Genomic DNA, 16,714 nt, shown 5'->3' on the forward strand with positions numbered 1-16,714 from the left:
ACAGAGGGGGCCAGGTGAGGATATTCCCTCAAAGGCCCAGTCCTCTGTTCTTAACGCTACCTCGCTAACGCGGGAAATGGCGAATAGTTTGAAAAAAAAAAAAAAAAAATATATATATATATATATATATATATATATATATATATATATATATATATATATATATATATTTCTTTCGTACTACTCGCCATTTCCCGCGTTAGCGAGGTAGCATTAAGAAGAGAGGACTGGGCCTTTGAGGGAATATCCTCACCTGGCCCCCTTCTCTGTTCCTTCTTTTGGAAAATTGAAAAAAACGAGAGGAGAGGATTTCCAGCCCCCCGCTCCCTCCCCTTTTAGTCGCCTTCTACGACACGCAGGGAATACGTGGCAAGTATTCTTTCTCCCCTATCCCCAGGGATAATATATATATATATATTTGTTATTGTGGTCCTATGAGAGGGTAGAGGATGGTGGAATAAAGACGATGAAATGAGGGAGATGAAATAAAGAAAGAATGGCTGTTGGAAGTTTGTATGATATATATATATATATATATATATATATATATATATATATATATCTGGGAGTGGATCTGGCAGCGGATGGAACCATGGAAGCGGAAGTGGATCATAGGGTGGGGGAGGGGGCGAAAATTCTGGGAGCCTTGAAGAATGTGTGGAAGTCGAGAACATTATCTCGGAAAGCAAAAATGGGTATGTTTGAAGGAATAGTGGTTCCAACAATGTTGTATGGTTGCGAGGCGTGGGCTATGGATAGAGTTGTGCGCAGGAGGATGGATGTGCTGGAAATGAGATGTTTGAGGACAATGTGTGGTGTGAGGTGGTTTGATCGAGTGAGTAACGTAAGGGTAAGAGAGATGTGTGGAAATAAAAAGAGCGTGGTTGAGAGAGCAGAAGAGGGTGTTTTGAAGTGGTTTGGGCACATGGAGAGGATGAGTGAGGAAAGATTGACCAAGAGGATATATGTGTCGGAGGTGGAGGGAGCAAGGAGAAGAGGGAGACCAAATTGGAGGTGGAAAGATGGAGTGAAAAAGATTTTGTGTGTGATCGGGGCCTGAACATGCAGGAGGGTGAAAGGAGGGCAAGGAATAGAGTGGATTGGAGCGATGTGGTATACCGGGGTTGACGTGCTGTCAGTGGATTGAATCAAGGCATGTGAAGCGTCTGGGGTAAACCATGGAAAGCTGTGTAGGTATGTATATTTGCGTGTGTGGACGTATGTATATACATGTGTATGGGGGGGGGGGTTGGGCCATTTCTTTCGTCTGTTTCCTTGCGCTACCTCGCAAACGCGGGAGACAGCGACAAAGTAAAAAAAAAAAAAAAAAAATATATATATATATATATATATATATATATATATATATATATATATATATATATATATATATATATATTGTGATATTATAGTAATTTGTACAATTTGGAGAGCGACTGTCTATTTGTGTTACCTGACCATTATTTGTCTGACAGATTTGTACACATTTCTGATTTTTCTTATTATATTTTATGTCTGGCCACAATTCTTCTTTGTTCCGCGGCTGTACCACGTGTCCACCATTGTCACCGTGAGGGGAAAATTGTTCTGCGCGCGTGCGCCCTGCAATGATAGGCCATTGTTCATCTGTTCTTCATGACTTGTGGAAGTGCCACTGTGTTCTGTGAGAGAACACAGAACATGTTATGGCGGCTGGGATGGAATGGGGTTTAAATTGTATATTTACCTTCCCTCTCCCACAGCCTAGTGCAACCAGGGAATTCCAAATTTTGGTCAACTTTATCTCAACCACAATGGACAACATCTTTGGTATATGTATTAACTCGCTTCCTCCACTTCTCCTCTCCTCAGGACACAATTTATATACACTTCGTCCATTTTTATATACACTTGGTCATTTTTATATACACTTCCTCCATTTTTATATACACTTCCTCCATTTTTATATACACTTGGTCCATTTTTATATATACTTGGTCCATTTTTATATACACTTGGTCCATTTTTATATACACTTGGTTCATTTTTATATACACTTCCTCCATTTTTATATGCACTTGGTCCATTTTTATATACACTTGGTTCATTTTTATATACGCTTAGTCCATTTTTATATACACTTCGTCCATTTTTATATACACTTGGTCCATTTGTATATACACTTGGTTCATTTATATATACACTTTGTCCATTTTTATATACACTTGGTCCATTTTTATATACACTTAGTCCATTTTTATATACACTTCCTCCATTTTTATAGCGCCGTCGGGTGTCATATATCCCTCTTTTAGACGTCTCTGTAAGCATATTTAAGTGTGACATTGACCACAATGTTTCAGTGTAGAGTCCTGGCAATCCAGCTGGTATTCTATATAATATCAACCAAGGTTATTCTCATACTGTTGCTCCAAGATTAAAATAGATTCTCCTCTTATTTCTCGTTTTCGCCAAGTTTCTCCTGTGTATGTTTTTTTTATTTTTTTTACAGGAAGTATATTCTCAAAGGCAAGTTTGGATTCTCCCTTTCAGGGAAGAATACCTCTCTCTCTCTCTCTCTCTCTCTCTCTCTCTCTCTCTCTCTCTCTCTCTCTCTCTCTCTCTCTCGTCACCACTTCCCTTACATAACTTTTCACCGATTACATTCCACACACACACACACACACACACACACACACACACACACACACACACACACGTTCCAATATTCCAATAATATCATCATCCATATTCCAATAATAATAATATCATCATCCAGGAAGACTTTTAAAAAGGCTTGCCCCAGCAATGACCCCGCTCCACCAACCTCGTCTTTGATAATGTTCCTCATTCATACACAAAATGCACGAAATTTATCCTTCATAATCCACTTAGGTCCATCCTGCCTCATATTTAACATCAGTACGACCCTTGAGCACGACAGTACGACCCTTGAGCATAACGTACGACCCTTGAGCACGACGTACGACTCTTGAGCATGACGTACGACCCTTGAGCATGACGGTACGACCTTTGAGCACGACGGTACGACCCTTGAGCACGACTTACGACCCTTAAGCACGACGGCATGACCCTTGAGCACGACGATACGATCCTTGAACACGACTTACGACCCTTGAGCACGACGATACGACCCTTAAGCACGACGGTACGACCCTTGAGCACGACGGTACGACCCTTGAGCGCAGTGTGTGACCTTTGACCTCGACGATACACGACCTTTTGAGTGTGATAGCTTGACCTTTGACCTGATCGTGAGCCGTTAGATAAGAATTATCTGTTATTCCTACCCTCAAGTGTAATCTCCAGTCCAACCATCTGTTTTCTAAATCATCAACACGGAAAACGGTCTGTGGTTCGGGATTGCTTCACTGTCACCTCTCTTAAAAAATGGGCACGACCCATGTGTACACCCGTTTTCTAGGACCTTTGTTTACACCCGTTTTCTAACGTGGTAGGTTAGGTTAGGTAATGATGAGTGATGATGTGTATCATATATATACATTGTAGGACATCATACACTAGTCTAAATACAATATGCATCATACACTAGTCTAAAACATACATTGTAGGAGATCATACACTAGTCTAAATACAATATGCATCATACGCTAGTCTAAATACAGCATGGATCATACACTAGTCTAAATACAATATGCATCATACGCTAGTCTAAATACAGCATGGATCATACATTAGTCTAAATACGATATGCATCATACGCTAGTCTAAATACAGCATGGATCATACACTAGCCAACATACAGCATACATCATACAGCAGCCTATATATATCACACAGTAGCCTACATACATCATACAGTAGCCTACATACAGCATACAGCAGCCTACATACAGCATACAGTATCCAACATACAGTAGCCTACATACAGTAGCCTACATACAGCATACAGTAACCAACATACAGTAGCCTACATACAGCAGCCTACATACAGCATACAGTAGCCTACATACATCATACAGTAGCCTACATACAGCATACAGCATACAGTAACCAACATACAGTAGCCTACACATTATACACAAACATGACATCCCCGGCCGCTGAACTTTCCCTCCAGCGGAAACAAGCGATTTGGGTTTACCTTGCTAGGCTAGGGTGTGGCTGAGCCCCCCGCTCTCTCTCTCTCTCTCTCTCTCTCTCTCTCTCTCTCTCTCTCTCTCTCTCTCTCTCTCTCTCTGGGCCCCACCCCAGTCGGGGGGGGGGATGAGAAGGGGGAGGGGGAGTTTCACGTCCTGTTGTCGTTTTAAAAAGCGACCGACAACAATGGCTGGCGGTCCTCACTTGCCATGTTCTTTGTCGTGGGTGGAGCTGGTCTGGTGAGCAATGACATCAAGGTACCACATATTCTCCCCCAGTATCTGGGGAGGATTTGAGGGGGGGTGAAGAGAAGCGGGGAGGGAAGTGGTGGTGAGGGGGTGACTGTGACTGCGCTGGGGGGGAAAACACGAGAGATGGAAACCTTGAATTGGACAGTGAAAGAATGTCTGAAATTGTCATCTTAAAATGATTCAAAATGATTCGTCAAACACGAAGACATTAGGAGATCAGGTATATATATATATATATATATATATATATATATATATATATATATATATATATATATATATATATATACAAATCTTATATTAATGATATACGAAAGATTTATAAGATTTAAATCATAATATTTAAATCAATAACACAGTTAATGCTTATTTTTTAAGTCTATTTCTGACACAAACACTATTTTTTTTTTATATATATAATTCTGTGGCATTGAAGGAAAAATACGAACGAAAAGTTATCCACAAATTCTTAGTAATGTTTGGGATTATGTATTTCTTGTCAGTACAAATTACTGATCACAAAAATCAAGGCTAAAGGAAATATTAATGGAAATTTTTTGAAGTCTCCAAAATTCTTTTATTTAAGTCCCTAGGACATTATTGTAAGTTTAGACTCGATAAAACATGAAATATTGGTTTAAATATTAATTATATAAATTGGAGACAATTCTCAAGTCCATATGTTGACTCAGAAACATATACTTGTGTTTTGAAGGAAAATACATGTTTAGGTTAGGTTAGGAATACATATGTGGGTCAGAATGGCAAAGGATAAAATATATATAAAATATAATTAATGATATCCTTGTTGTCTTTGGACCGCGACTGCTAATGACAAGCTTTGGTTAAAGAGGCAAATGATAAAGCATTTATTATAACGTAGAAAAACTTATTAAGTATTAGAAATATATATATATATTTGCGCTCACATATTGTAGTAATTTTTTGTTGTTCACCGTTGAAGTAATTCATAAAAGCATCTATTGCTTCCTCCTGGTCATATATATAAATATATTTCGAAGTAAATCTTTAATTTATTCCAAAAAAAATATAGAAATTTTAAATTATTCCAAAAAAAAATATCTAACCTTAGAAATTTTTGGGTGTTAACATGGCGTCTATTGTAGCCTCGTCCGCTTCTCCGAATGCATCATAATTAATGTTATGTTCATAAATAACATCACTTTATCTCATTTTAATATTCATTAGGAAGTCAATAACTGAGTTATGGTTATGGGTGCTTTATGTAGCCAGATCATGTCTCTGGGAAGACATGACTTGTGTTATGTAAACAATCGTTTAGTTTACACACCAACCACTCTCCAGTTCTGTGGGGTAATTCGAGTTATTTTCTTCCTCTTCGCCAGCCAATGGGCGGTCACTATAGGATCTAACTATAGTATATAATTACCTTAAAGTCACAGCTATATGGAGGGAAGTCGTGAAATGGAATGCCATGGCTTTCTCTCGCTATTTTACAAATCTTCTCTATTTCAGAACCTCCAAATATATTCTAATCGTGTCAATATATGGCCATATATGCTGGTCATATATGGCAATATATGTTGGTCATATATGGCCATATATGCTGGTCATATATGGCTGTAGATTAGATGTGTTAACGACCAATTCGTATTGCCCGTAATGGCTTGTTATCGTTCAACCTTTTCTGTCCTTAATTAGTAACAAGTTCTTATATATATATAACGCTACCTCGCTATCGCGGGAAATAGCGAATAGTATGATATATATATATATATATATATATATATATACTTCCCACGTATTCCCTGCGTGTCGTAGAAGGCGACTAAAAGGGAGGGGAGCGGGGGGCTGGAAATCCTCCCCTCTCGTTTTTTTTTTTTTTTTTTTTTTTTTTTTTTTCCAAAAGAAGGAACAGAGAAGAGGTCCAGGTGAGGATATTCCCTCAAAGGCCCACTCCTCTGTTCTTAACGCTACCTCGCTATCGCGGGAAATAGCGAATAGTATGAAAAAAAAAAAAAAAAAAAAAATATATATATATATATATATATATATATATATATATATATATATTATATATGATTATAGAAAATATTTTCTAGCCGACATTCCATATTTTGTGGTAGTTTGACACCATTATCAGCTCTCACGCTAACGATCGTTGTGTAGTTAATAATAATTCAAAGGTTTATTCCAATTGGCTGAAATTATTAAGTACATAAAGCTCATTTTATGTAATTTGAGCCACATTATAACCTCCTGGTGTACTTTAGCGTGTACTTCGTGTGAAGAAAATGGTATATTTGTCATTGTTATATTTTTCATTGTAATTCGTCATTCAAATGAGGAGATGTATTTATATTTCCATCCCCATACACAGTGCCCTCTACAGCAAGAGTTGAATTAGATAAAGAGGGTATAAGAACCGGAAGGAGATAAAGAGAGAGACAAGAAGAGATGAAGTAGCAGAGCTGGGCCAGCCTAAGTGAAAGTGGCCATGTTGAGGGTTTGAACCACAGAAAACGGGCACCGCAAGCAAGGGTGACTTACATAATCCAGCTCTTCCCACGCTCAGAATTTACAACACTTTATTATTTTTATTATTTCCGTTGTTGTTGGTGGTGAGGCCGTGTTGTCGGAGTGTTGGAGGGAGGAAGTTGGTGCTAGGACGTGTTGTTGGAGGAAGTTGGTGCTAGGCCGTGTTGTTGGAGGAAGTTGGTGCTAGGACGTGTTGTTGGAGCGGTGGAGGGAGGAAGGTGCCCCCAGGACGTGTTGTTGGTGTGTTGGAGGGAGGAAGGTGCCCCCAGGACGTGTTGTTGGAGTGTTGGAGGGGACTGATCTGGAGTTGTGATGGTGGAGGGGGAAGAGGAGGGGAATGGTCCATATTGCGTTATGATTTTAAAAGTGTTCCACGTAGTCCGTCCCCCCCCCCCCCCTCTCTCTCTCTCTCTCTCTCTCTCTCTCTCTCTCTCTCTCTAGTTACCACCGCGTATCGTAGGCTCTGTGTGTGTGTGTGTGTGTGTGTGTGTGTGTGTGTGTGTGTGTGTGTGTGTGTGTGTGTGGACTGCACGTGGGGAGGCCCGTGTTGTGTGTGTGTGTGTGTGGACTGCACATGGGGGAGGGAGGCCCGTGTGTCCCCAGGGGACCTGTACCGTGTTTACATAAAGGACAGGTTGTGGTTATACAAGCGGGCTCACATCCCCCACACAACACAACCACCTTGGTTGTTCATTGGACTGGAGGTGGGAGATCTGTGTCGGGGGGGGGAGGTTGTTGTGTTGGGGGGGGTTGTAGTACAAGGACTGACCCCCTCCATGAGGCACGTCGCAGCGGTCACAACCCTGCAGGTTGTAGGGCTGTAGACGGCAAAGGGGAAAGGTTATAGAGGGCTGCTACTCAGGGTAGGTTGTGGACACCAGCCCTGGCCCTCTCAGGGAAATACAACCTTGTTGACTTCAGAGTGTTCAAGTAATGGCCCAGGGGCACCATCTTACAACCTCTGTGTCAGTAGGTTGTAGAAAGTAGGCCCTCTCAGGGAAATACAACCCTGTTCACTTCAGAGTGTTCAAGTAATGGCCCAGGGGCACCATCTTACAACCTCTGTGTCAGTAGGTTGTAGAAAGTAGGCCCTCTCAGGGAAATACAACCCTGTTCACTTCAGAGTGTTCAAGTAATGGCCCAGGGGCACCATCTTACAACCTCTGTGTCAGTAGGTTGTAGAAAGTAGGCCCCTCTCAGGGAAATACAACCTTGTTCACTTGAGAGTGTTCAAGTGATGGTCCAGGGGCACCATCTTACAACCTCTGTGTGAATCGTCCTGGTTATACATTCTTCACAACCTTGCCCCTAACCCATTTTGCATCATAACTAAATACAACAAGACCACAACAGGTTTGTGGTCCATAGATATAAACCTCTTTCATTCATTTCTTTTATTTCAACATTTGTGGACTTCCTTACATCGAACACTTCATTGTTTATGGATGTCTTTGTCTTCTCTTCCTGTTATCTTTCCCTTGTCTGTCTTCTTCCTCCTCACACACAGCCACGCTCCAAAATTGGACCTCAATTGTCTCAAGATCTTCTGTCTCCTGTCTATACCATTTTATCCGTCTCCTGTCTATACCATTTTATCCGTCTCCTGTCTATAGCATTTTATCCGTCTCCTGTCTATACCATTTTATCCGTCTCTTGTCTATACCATTTTATCCGTCTCCTGTCTATACCATTTTATCCGTTTCCTGTCTATAGCATTTCATCCGTTTCCTGTCTATAGCATTTCATCTGTCTCCTGTCCTCTCACGTCTGATCTTCGGGGTTCGCTCCACAGCCTCGCCTTCTGCAGGTGGTTCCTCCCACCACACCAGTGCGAATGTCGCTCTGCTCCCCACCTTTGCGCGCCCCTGGTATAGGCCAGTACTCCCCCTCCAGCTAGGGCGGACCTGTACACTGAGGGCGCTGTGGACCCTGCTACCGGCAGGGCCAGGGGCTGGGGGCCTGCATCTCCCTCCCTGATGCCCCTGGGCGTATCAAACTCACTCACTCTCTCTCAGAGTATCTGACGAAGGGAGGTCCTCATCCTTCACTCGTGCTGAGAACCCCTCCCTGCTGCTGCCGCTCCTGCTGAGGACGCTGTCGATGGTTTCTGCCCTCCGGCTTGTCTGCTGCTGCGCCTCCTTCAGCTCTGCTCTGGACGGGATCCCATTTGGATCAGGGGAGGGACTAAGAACCTCCTCCTGCCGATACGAAGGGCTGACATCAACACTTCAGGATGCAGACGCCCTTCCTCCCTCCTGTAACATGGCTATGGCTGCCTCGTCACGTCGGTATATCTTAAGGGCATGGGACAGCAGATGACCTTGCTAAGACCAGGTGTACACAACATGACCACGCCTCACCACACTTCTCGTCCACTTCGACAACTCAGGACCCAGATTCGCCGCTTGGGAAGCAGCCATCACCCTGGACCTGCCCGGCCCTTCCTACCACTCAGCCCCGTCAGGATTATCATGCACGACTTTACGTGGGGGATGAACGTTCCCGCCTTCCTTCCTTCCTTCCTTCCTTCCTTCCTTCTCCCGGAGCAACGCGTCCGTGCATTATACAAAAGACCCCAACATAGCCGCGCCCTTGTGCCCTTACGTTGTAAAGATGTCCCCACACACACAACGCCCTCCGTGAGGGTCTGCTGGACCACCGCTCCACGACCTCCTGACGGAGGCACGAGGAAGGAAGGTTCCTCCTTCCTCAAGGCTGTGGTAAACCCCATTATTAATCTGCCCGACTTGTATAGCACTATGATCCCCCTTCCTCCGTCAAGGAATAAAATTGCTGAAATTGAACTCAGTTGATTCCTGGGTCGTCCCGGGCGATGCTTCTGTCTCCATTGGTCGTCGAGTGGGAGATAAAGTCTTATATCCCATCTCTCCGTCTATATATCTTCGTCCTATATATTGTTATAGCTATATCTGTTCTCACGTCACTAAGGCAAAGGGAATTGTCACGTTAGAAGTGGGAGACATTCTTCTTGTCCTTCCCCTCCTGACGTTCATCCAGTGTTCAGCTGCAGCAGAAATGATTAGAAATGTTCAAGAGTGTCGTGAACTTTGGAGAACTTCATATTCCATCGCCATATGGCCACCACTTCTCCTCGTCATGCACTGAAGTGTGTGTCCCGCGAGGTCTGGGGCTCAAAGCGTCTCGACATACTTCTTGTCCCTCGTACTTGCCTTCCAGTTTTTTGTCTTTTTTTTTCCCCCGTTCTGATGACAGTAGAACTCTCTCTCTCTCTCTCTCTCTCTCTCTCTCTCTCTCTCTCTCTCTCTCTCTCTCTCTCTCTCTCTCTCTGAGTTCTTACTCTGGTGGGGCGGCCCCATCTCTTGTCCTTGCCCCTGTGCTTGCTCGTCTATTTGGCCATGGCAGCCAACTCCTAGTGTCCTTCTGTAGTATCTGAAACCCATTTTCTTCAGCCACTATTTCTTTAAGCATTTTGAATCTATATCTTTTTTGTTGTCAACAGTTCACTTTTTTTTTTTCCTTTTTAATGTTGGAGGCTCCAGTTACAGACCAAAGTCCACATCAAGGCCGGGCCTTAATTGGAATATATAGAGAATTATGAAACGGAAAGAAGAAGAGACAAGGGAAAGTATTTACGAATTTTGTAGGAAGTGAAAAACCTGTCTTTTGGAGTGTGGCAAGTCATAGTTATTGGGAAAGGCATGAGAAGGTAGAGAGTTCCAAAGCTTGGACGTGTAGGGAAGGAAGCAGGTATCAAAACGGCCCACCCTTGAATTGCCTATGGCCACACAATACTCATGTGACGTAGCAGCTTGCCGAGTGTCGCGTGCTGTAACTAGTGGTGGTGGGGGGCACATAAGCAGCCAGCACTCGGGAGCAAAGACCAAAGTAATTCCTACAGAGAAGGGAAAGTGAAATTACATTGTGGCGTAGGGCAAGGGGGGGGGGGGGTCAAGTTTGGAAGTTAGCGCGGTACAGTTTATAACTTGGACCACTTTCGACTTTGTCGTTAGCAAATTATCGTTGTGAAATCTATGTTATTCTGTCTCTCTTTAGTCTCGGGACTTTTTAAATCCAGTTCATGGAAGAAAACGGGTAATATATACTGCTAAATATCTAGGAATTACTGTGTTTGATCTAGCAGATGTCGTTGGAGTTGAAAGCAGAATTTGCACGGCCCCTCTGGCCCCTCAATTTTGTATGGGCAACGGCGTTGCGGCGGGGGGGGTGGGGGGGGGGGGGGGGGAGACTCGCTCTAATGGGGGGGGGGTTATTGTGGAGGGGGGGAGGATATTAACCAGTTTATTGAATAACTTCAGGGTCGCCCACTGTCCTTGTAACCTTCAGGGGTAAGATAGTGCAAGGCCCATCCGGCCTGGTAGGCTGGAAATGAGGCATGAGACACGTGGGCTGGGCGCCCTTATGGTAAGTGGATGGCCATATGTGTTTACCATTGTCTTGACCCTGAAGTCTATTGTGCAGTTATTATGAAGCGAAGGGAAACAGAAGTACGGTAGTGTTTCCTATACATTTTGTATAGGATTCTCGCCCATATGTCTTGTGTGTCCGACCTTGTATCCAGGATTCGAATCCATTCCCCGAGCTTGCTATCTGAACCTGTCTCACACACCTGACCCCTCAAACCCAGACGTCATTAAAGTTATTATTTCTCGATTACTTAATCACATTTTTGTCACCCACTTTCGTTCTCTAACTCAAGAATTATTTTTAAGATTCCCTTTTATGGGAGGACTTAGGAAAGACAGACATGTCTGTTATCTATACCTTAAATTTAGGTGAATGATGAACCCTTACCACTAACCTTTACAGGCTACCACGAACCCAAAGACAGAAACTTTTAAAGTTCTATACGAAACTGGTGTCAGATGACTAAGTGCCCCCTGGAACTTCCACAGAAAACGGGAATAATAGAAATCAAAACCATTATGGTGAAGTGGTCGTTATGGTGTCTTGATTTGGTGATATAGTGCAGTTGGTGATTAATTGTGAGAGGGGAGAGTGTACCGACTCCCAAGTGAGAGGGGAAGGAAGTGGAGAAGAGGGAGAGGGACCGTGTTGGATATCATGACATGTTGAAGATGGTGAGCAGGGAGTGTGCTCGTTTGGTGACCATACTGTGGTTGGTGCAGTGGTGCCTGGCTGGTAATTATAAGGTAAGTATGACTCTCTCTCTCTCTACCTCCCTCACCATCACCAGTCACCTCTCTACCATCCGCTCACCATCACCAGTCACCTCTCTACCATCCGCTCACCATCACCAGTCACCACTACCACCCTCCCTCACCATCACCAGTCACCTCTCTACCATCCTCCCTCACCATCACCAGTCACCACTACCACCCTCACTCACCATCACCAGTCACCACTACCACCCTCCCTCACCATCACCAGTCACCACTACCACCCTCCCTCACCATCACCAGTCACCACTACCACCCTCCCTCACCATCACCAGTCACCACTACCACCCTCCCTCACCATCACCAGTCACCACTACCACCCTCCATCACCAGTCACCACTACCACCCTCCCTCACCATCACCAGTCACCACTACCACCCTCCCTCACCATCACCAGTCACCACTACCACCCTCCCTCACCATCACCAGTCACCACTACCACCCTCCCTCACCATCACCAGTCACCACTACCACCCTCCCTCACCATCACCAGTCACCACTACCACCCTCCCTCACCATCACCAGTCACCACTACCACCCTCCCTCACCATCACCAGTCACCACTACCACCCTCCCTCACCAGTCACCACTACCACCCTCCCTCACCATCACCAGTCACCACTACCACCCTCCCTCACCATCACCAGTCACCACTACCACCCTCCCTCACCATCACCAGTCACCACTACCACCCTCCCTCACCATCACCAGTCACCACTACCACCCTCCCTCACCATCACCAGTCACCACTACCACCCTCCCTCACCATCACCAGTCACCACTACCACCCTCCCTCACCAGTCACCACTACCACCCTCCCTCACCATCACCAGTCACCACTACCACCCTCCCTCACCATCACCAGTCACCACTACCAGCCTCCCTCACCATCACCAGTCACCACTACCACCCTCACTCACCATCACCAGTCACCACTACCACCCTCCCTCACCATCACCAGTCACCACTACCACCCTCCCTCACCATCACCAGTCACCACTACCACCCTCCCTCACCATCACCAGTCACCACTACCACCCTCCCTCACCAGTCACCACTACCACCCTCCCTCACCATCACCAGTCACCACTACCACCCTCCCTCACCATCACCAGTCACCACTACCACCCTCCCTCACCATCACCAGTCACCACTACCACCCTCCCTCACCATCACCAGTCACCACAACCACCCTCCCTCACCATCACCAGTCACCACTACCACCCTCCCTCACCATCACCAGTCACCACTACCACCCTCCCTCACCATCACCAGTCACCACAACCACCCTCCCTCACCATCACCAGTCACCACTACCACCCTCACTCACCATCACCAGTCACCATTACCACCCTCCCTCACCATCACCAGTCACCACTACCACCCTCCCTCACCATCACCAGTCACCACTACCACCCTCCCTCACCATCACCAGTCACCACTACCACCCTCCCTCACCATCACCAGTCACCACTACCACCCTCCCTCACCATCACCAGTCACCACTACCACCCTCACTCACCATCACCAGTCACCACTACCACCCTCACTCACCATCACCAGTCACCACTACCACCCTCCCTCACCATCACCAGTCACCACTACCACCCTCCCTCACCATCACCAGTCACCATTACCACCCTCACTCACCATCACCAGTCACCACTACCACCCTCCCTCACCATCACCAGTCACCACTACCACCCTCCCTCACCATCACCAGTCACCACTACCACCCTCACTCACCATCACCAGTCACCACTACCACCCTCACTCACCATCACCAGTCACCACTACCACCCTCACTCACCATCACCAGTCACCACTACCACCCTCACTCACCATCACCAGTCACCACTACCACCCTCACTCACCATCACCAGTCACCACTACCACCCTCCCTCACCATCACCAGTCACCACTACCAGCCTCACTCACCATCACCAGTCACCACTACCAGCCTCACTCACCATCACCAGTCACCACTACCACCCTCCCTCACCAGTCACCACTACCACCCTCACTCACCATCACCAGTCACCACAACCACCCTCCCTCACCATCACCAGTCACCACTACCACCCTCCCTCACCATCACCAGTCACCACTACCACCCTCACTCACCATCACCAGTCACCATTACCACCCTCACTCACCATCACCAGTCACCACTACCACCCTCCCTCACCATCACCAGTCACCACTACTACCCTCCCTCACCATCACCAGTCACCACTACCAGCCTCCCTCACCATCACCAGTCACCATTACCACCCTCACTCACCATCACCAGTCACCATTACCACCCTCACTCACCATCACCAGTCACCATTACCACCCTCACTCACCATCACCAGTCACCATTACCACCACTGTACCAACATGACCACCTGTTCTCAACACTTCCTTCGTGCCTTGGGCCACGAATCCTTCATCATAGCTACTTAATTTATAGTTCGCTGGCAAATGTAGCTACTGGTTATATAAAATATGTTATACTGCATCTATGGAGGTGATGATTTACGTTAGTGGCAAATATAGAGATGGCAGCTGTGCTTTCTCGACAAAAATTCAACCTCCAACATGTACTTCACGATGAAGCAACTGCAAAGTTTCTGAAGCCATCTTCTTGTAGGTCTTTCAAGAGGTCTGTTTTAATCATCACATCAGGATGGAGCCAGTTCTAACTACATCCAACCAGGAAGACCAGGATGTTCCAACGAAGTAGATTAAACAGTAACGAGAGGTTTTTTCCATCAGTTCATTGGAGAAGCTGTCTCACTTGCTGGATGTAAGGAGGACTCTGGTCAGGGACAATGGAGCTCTCCCACACTGGAGGTGCAGCTAGGGAGAATGAAGGCAGGAGACTAGGAGATTTGCACACAAAGTACATATTTCAGAGTCATTGAGGAGTTACATGTAGAATGGATGTGACACACAACTTGGGTCTCTGCCCAAGGTCCTACAGTAGACTGGTTGTGACACACAACTTGGGTCTCTGCCCTAGGTTCTACAGTAGACTGGTTGTGACACACAACTTGGGTCTCTGCCCAAGGTCCTACAGTAGACTGCTTGTGACACACAACTTGGGTCTCTCCTCAAGGTCCTACAGTAGACTGGTTGTGACACACAACTTGGGTCTCTCCTCAAGGTCCTACAGTAGACAGGTTGTGACACAGAACTTAGGTCTCTCCTCAAGATCCTACAGTAGACTGGTTGTGACACACAACTTGGGTCTCTCCTTAAGGTCCTACAGTAGACTGGTTGTGACACAGAACTTAGGTCTCTCCTCAAGGTCCTACAGTAGACTGGTTGTGACACAGATCTTAGGTCTCTCCTCAAGGTCCTACAGTAGACTGGTTGTGACACACAACTTGGGTCTCTGCCCAAGATCCTACAGTAGACTGGTTGTGACACACAATTTGGGTCTCTGCTCATTAGATAATTTCTTGTGCAACAGTTAATTTCTTCTCTTTGATTAGCTGTTGTATTGATAAGAGTGCAGTGTTTGCTACTATCAAGATCAGCATCTCTACATCACCCACAATATCAGCAATAGTCCCATCACTCTCGCTACAACCATCATTATCATCCATCATCACTATCACCAGCATGACCATCACTATTACCAACACTGGGTAACTGATTGTCTCTCCTCCACAGTGTTCTGAGGGCTGGACTGGGGAGGATTGCCAGCAGCCTGTGTGCCGGGAAGGTTGCCATCCTGAACATGGCAACTGTAGCCGCCCTGGTCAATGCCGCTGTGCACCAGGTGAGCCATGTATACCCACCACCCCTGCTGTTGCTATGGTTGCTTTATGCTAATCGTCTGCTGCCATTGTACCCTTCTGTTGCAGCTGTGCATTATGCATGATAGCTAGAGATTAGTCATGTACAAATAAGGCCATTGTTTGTTGCTAAGTTACCTTGCTTAAGCAGGAAAGGTAATTAGTTAGAATAAGATGATGAGTGTTAGTACCTTAGATTTAGGTATACTAGGAATGTGGATTAGTGTTCTACACTTCCAGTAACATGTGGATGTATAACCATTGTATGATTATAATTCAATTAACCTTTTCCATACCACTGCAGGCTGGGGTGGACCTCTGTGTTCAGAGTGTGTCAAACCGACCAACTGTGAACACGGGTCATGTACAGCCAATGAACCCTGTGTCTGTCATGAGGGCTGGTCAGGGCCCATGTGCACTCGCCGTGAGTACTAGAGTGAAGAGTGTTCAAATGAATGACCAACTGTATTTATTATATCTTTGTTCGTAACAATGATAAACCAGAATTGACTTTCTAAAGTAAAATTTAAAAGTTTTGTCATCACCAGTAGTAACACCTTATGGTTTATTACATCTTGTTATTTATGAAATATTGTTTCAAACCTAAATGAATTATAACATCTTATTTCTTTTAGATTTTGTTATTTGTTTAACCAGAGATGTCCAAATAAAAGTTTGTTTTTGGCCTCATAATTCAACATGAAACCATAGAGAATTTGTGAAACCCATGAGCACAATGGTATGATCTCCTTGAGTACAATAGTATTAAAGGCTAAGCAGAGATGACATTCCACCATACCTGAGGGTCATACTGTCATACTCAAGGGTCATATGCTTATTCTCAAGTGACATAACCATCTGTGCTTAAGGCGGT

The 16,714-nt window shown here is 45.2% G+C and overlaps 1 protein-coding gene across 1 annotated transcript in view; it reads left to right on the forward strand.

Annotated features, from left to right (window-relative positions):
- The window catches only part of LOC139764876 (uncharacterized), a 78,538-nt gene that overhangs the window by 52,705 nt on the left and 9,119 nt on the right, over positions 1–16,714 (forward strand). Inside the window, exons 6-7 of the mRNA XM_071691920.1 lie at positions 15,716–15,824; positions 16,145–16,264. Coding sequence (XP_071548021.1) covers positions 15,716–15,824; positions 16,145–16,264 — 229 coding nt within the window. The remainder of the gene's footprint in view (positions 1–15,715; positions 15,825–16,144; positions 16,265–16,714) is intronic.

Source organism: Panulirus ornatus, chromosome 51, assembly GCF_036320965.1.
Source record: "Panulirus ornatus isolate Po-2019 chromosome 51, ASM3632096v1, whole genome shotgun sequence".
In the NCBI taxonomy this organism is placed as follows: domain Eukaryota; kingdom Metazoa; phylum Arthropoda; class Malacostraca; order Decapoda; family Palinuridae; genus Panulirus; species Panulirus ornatus.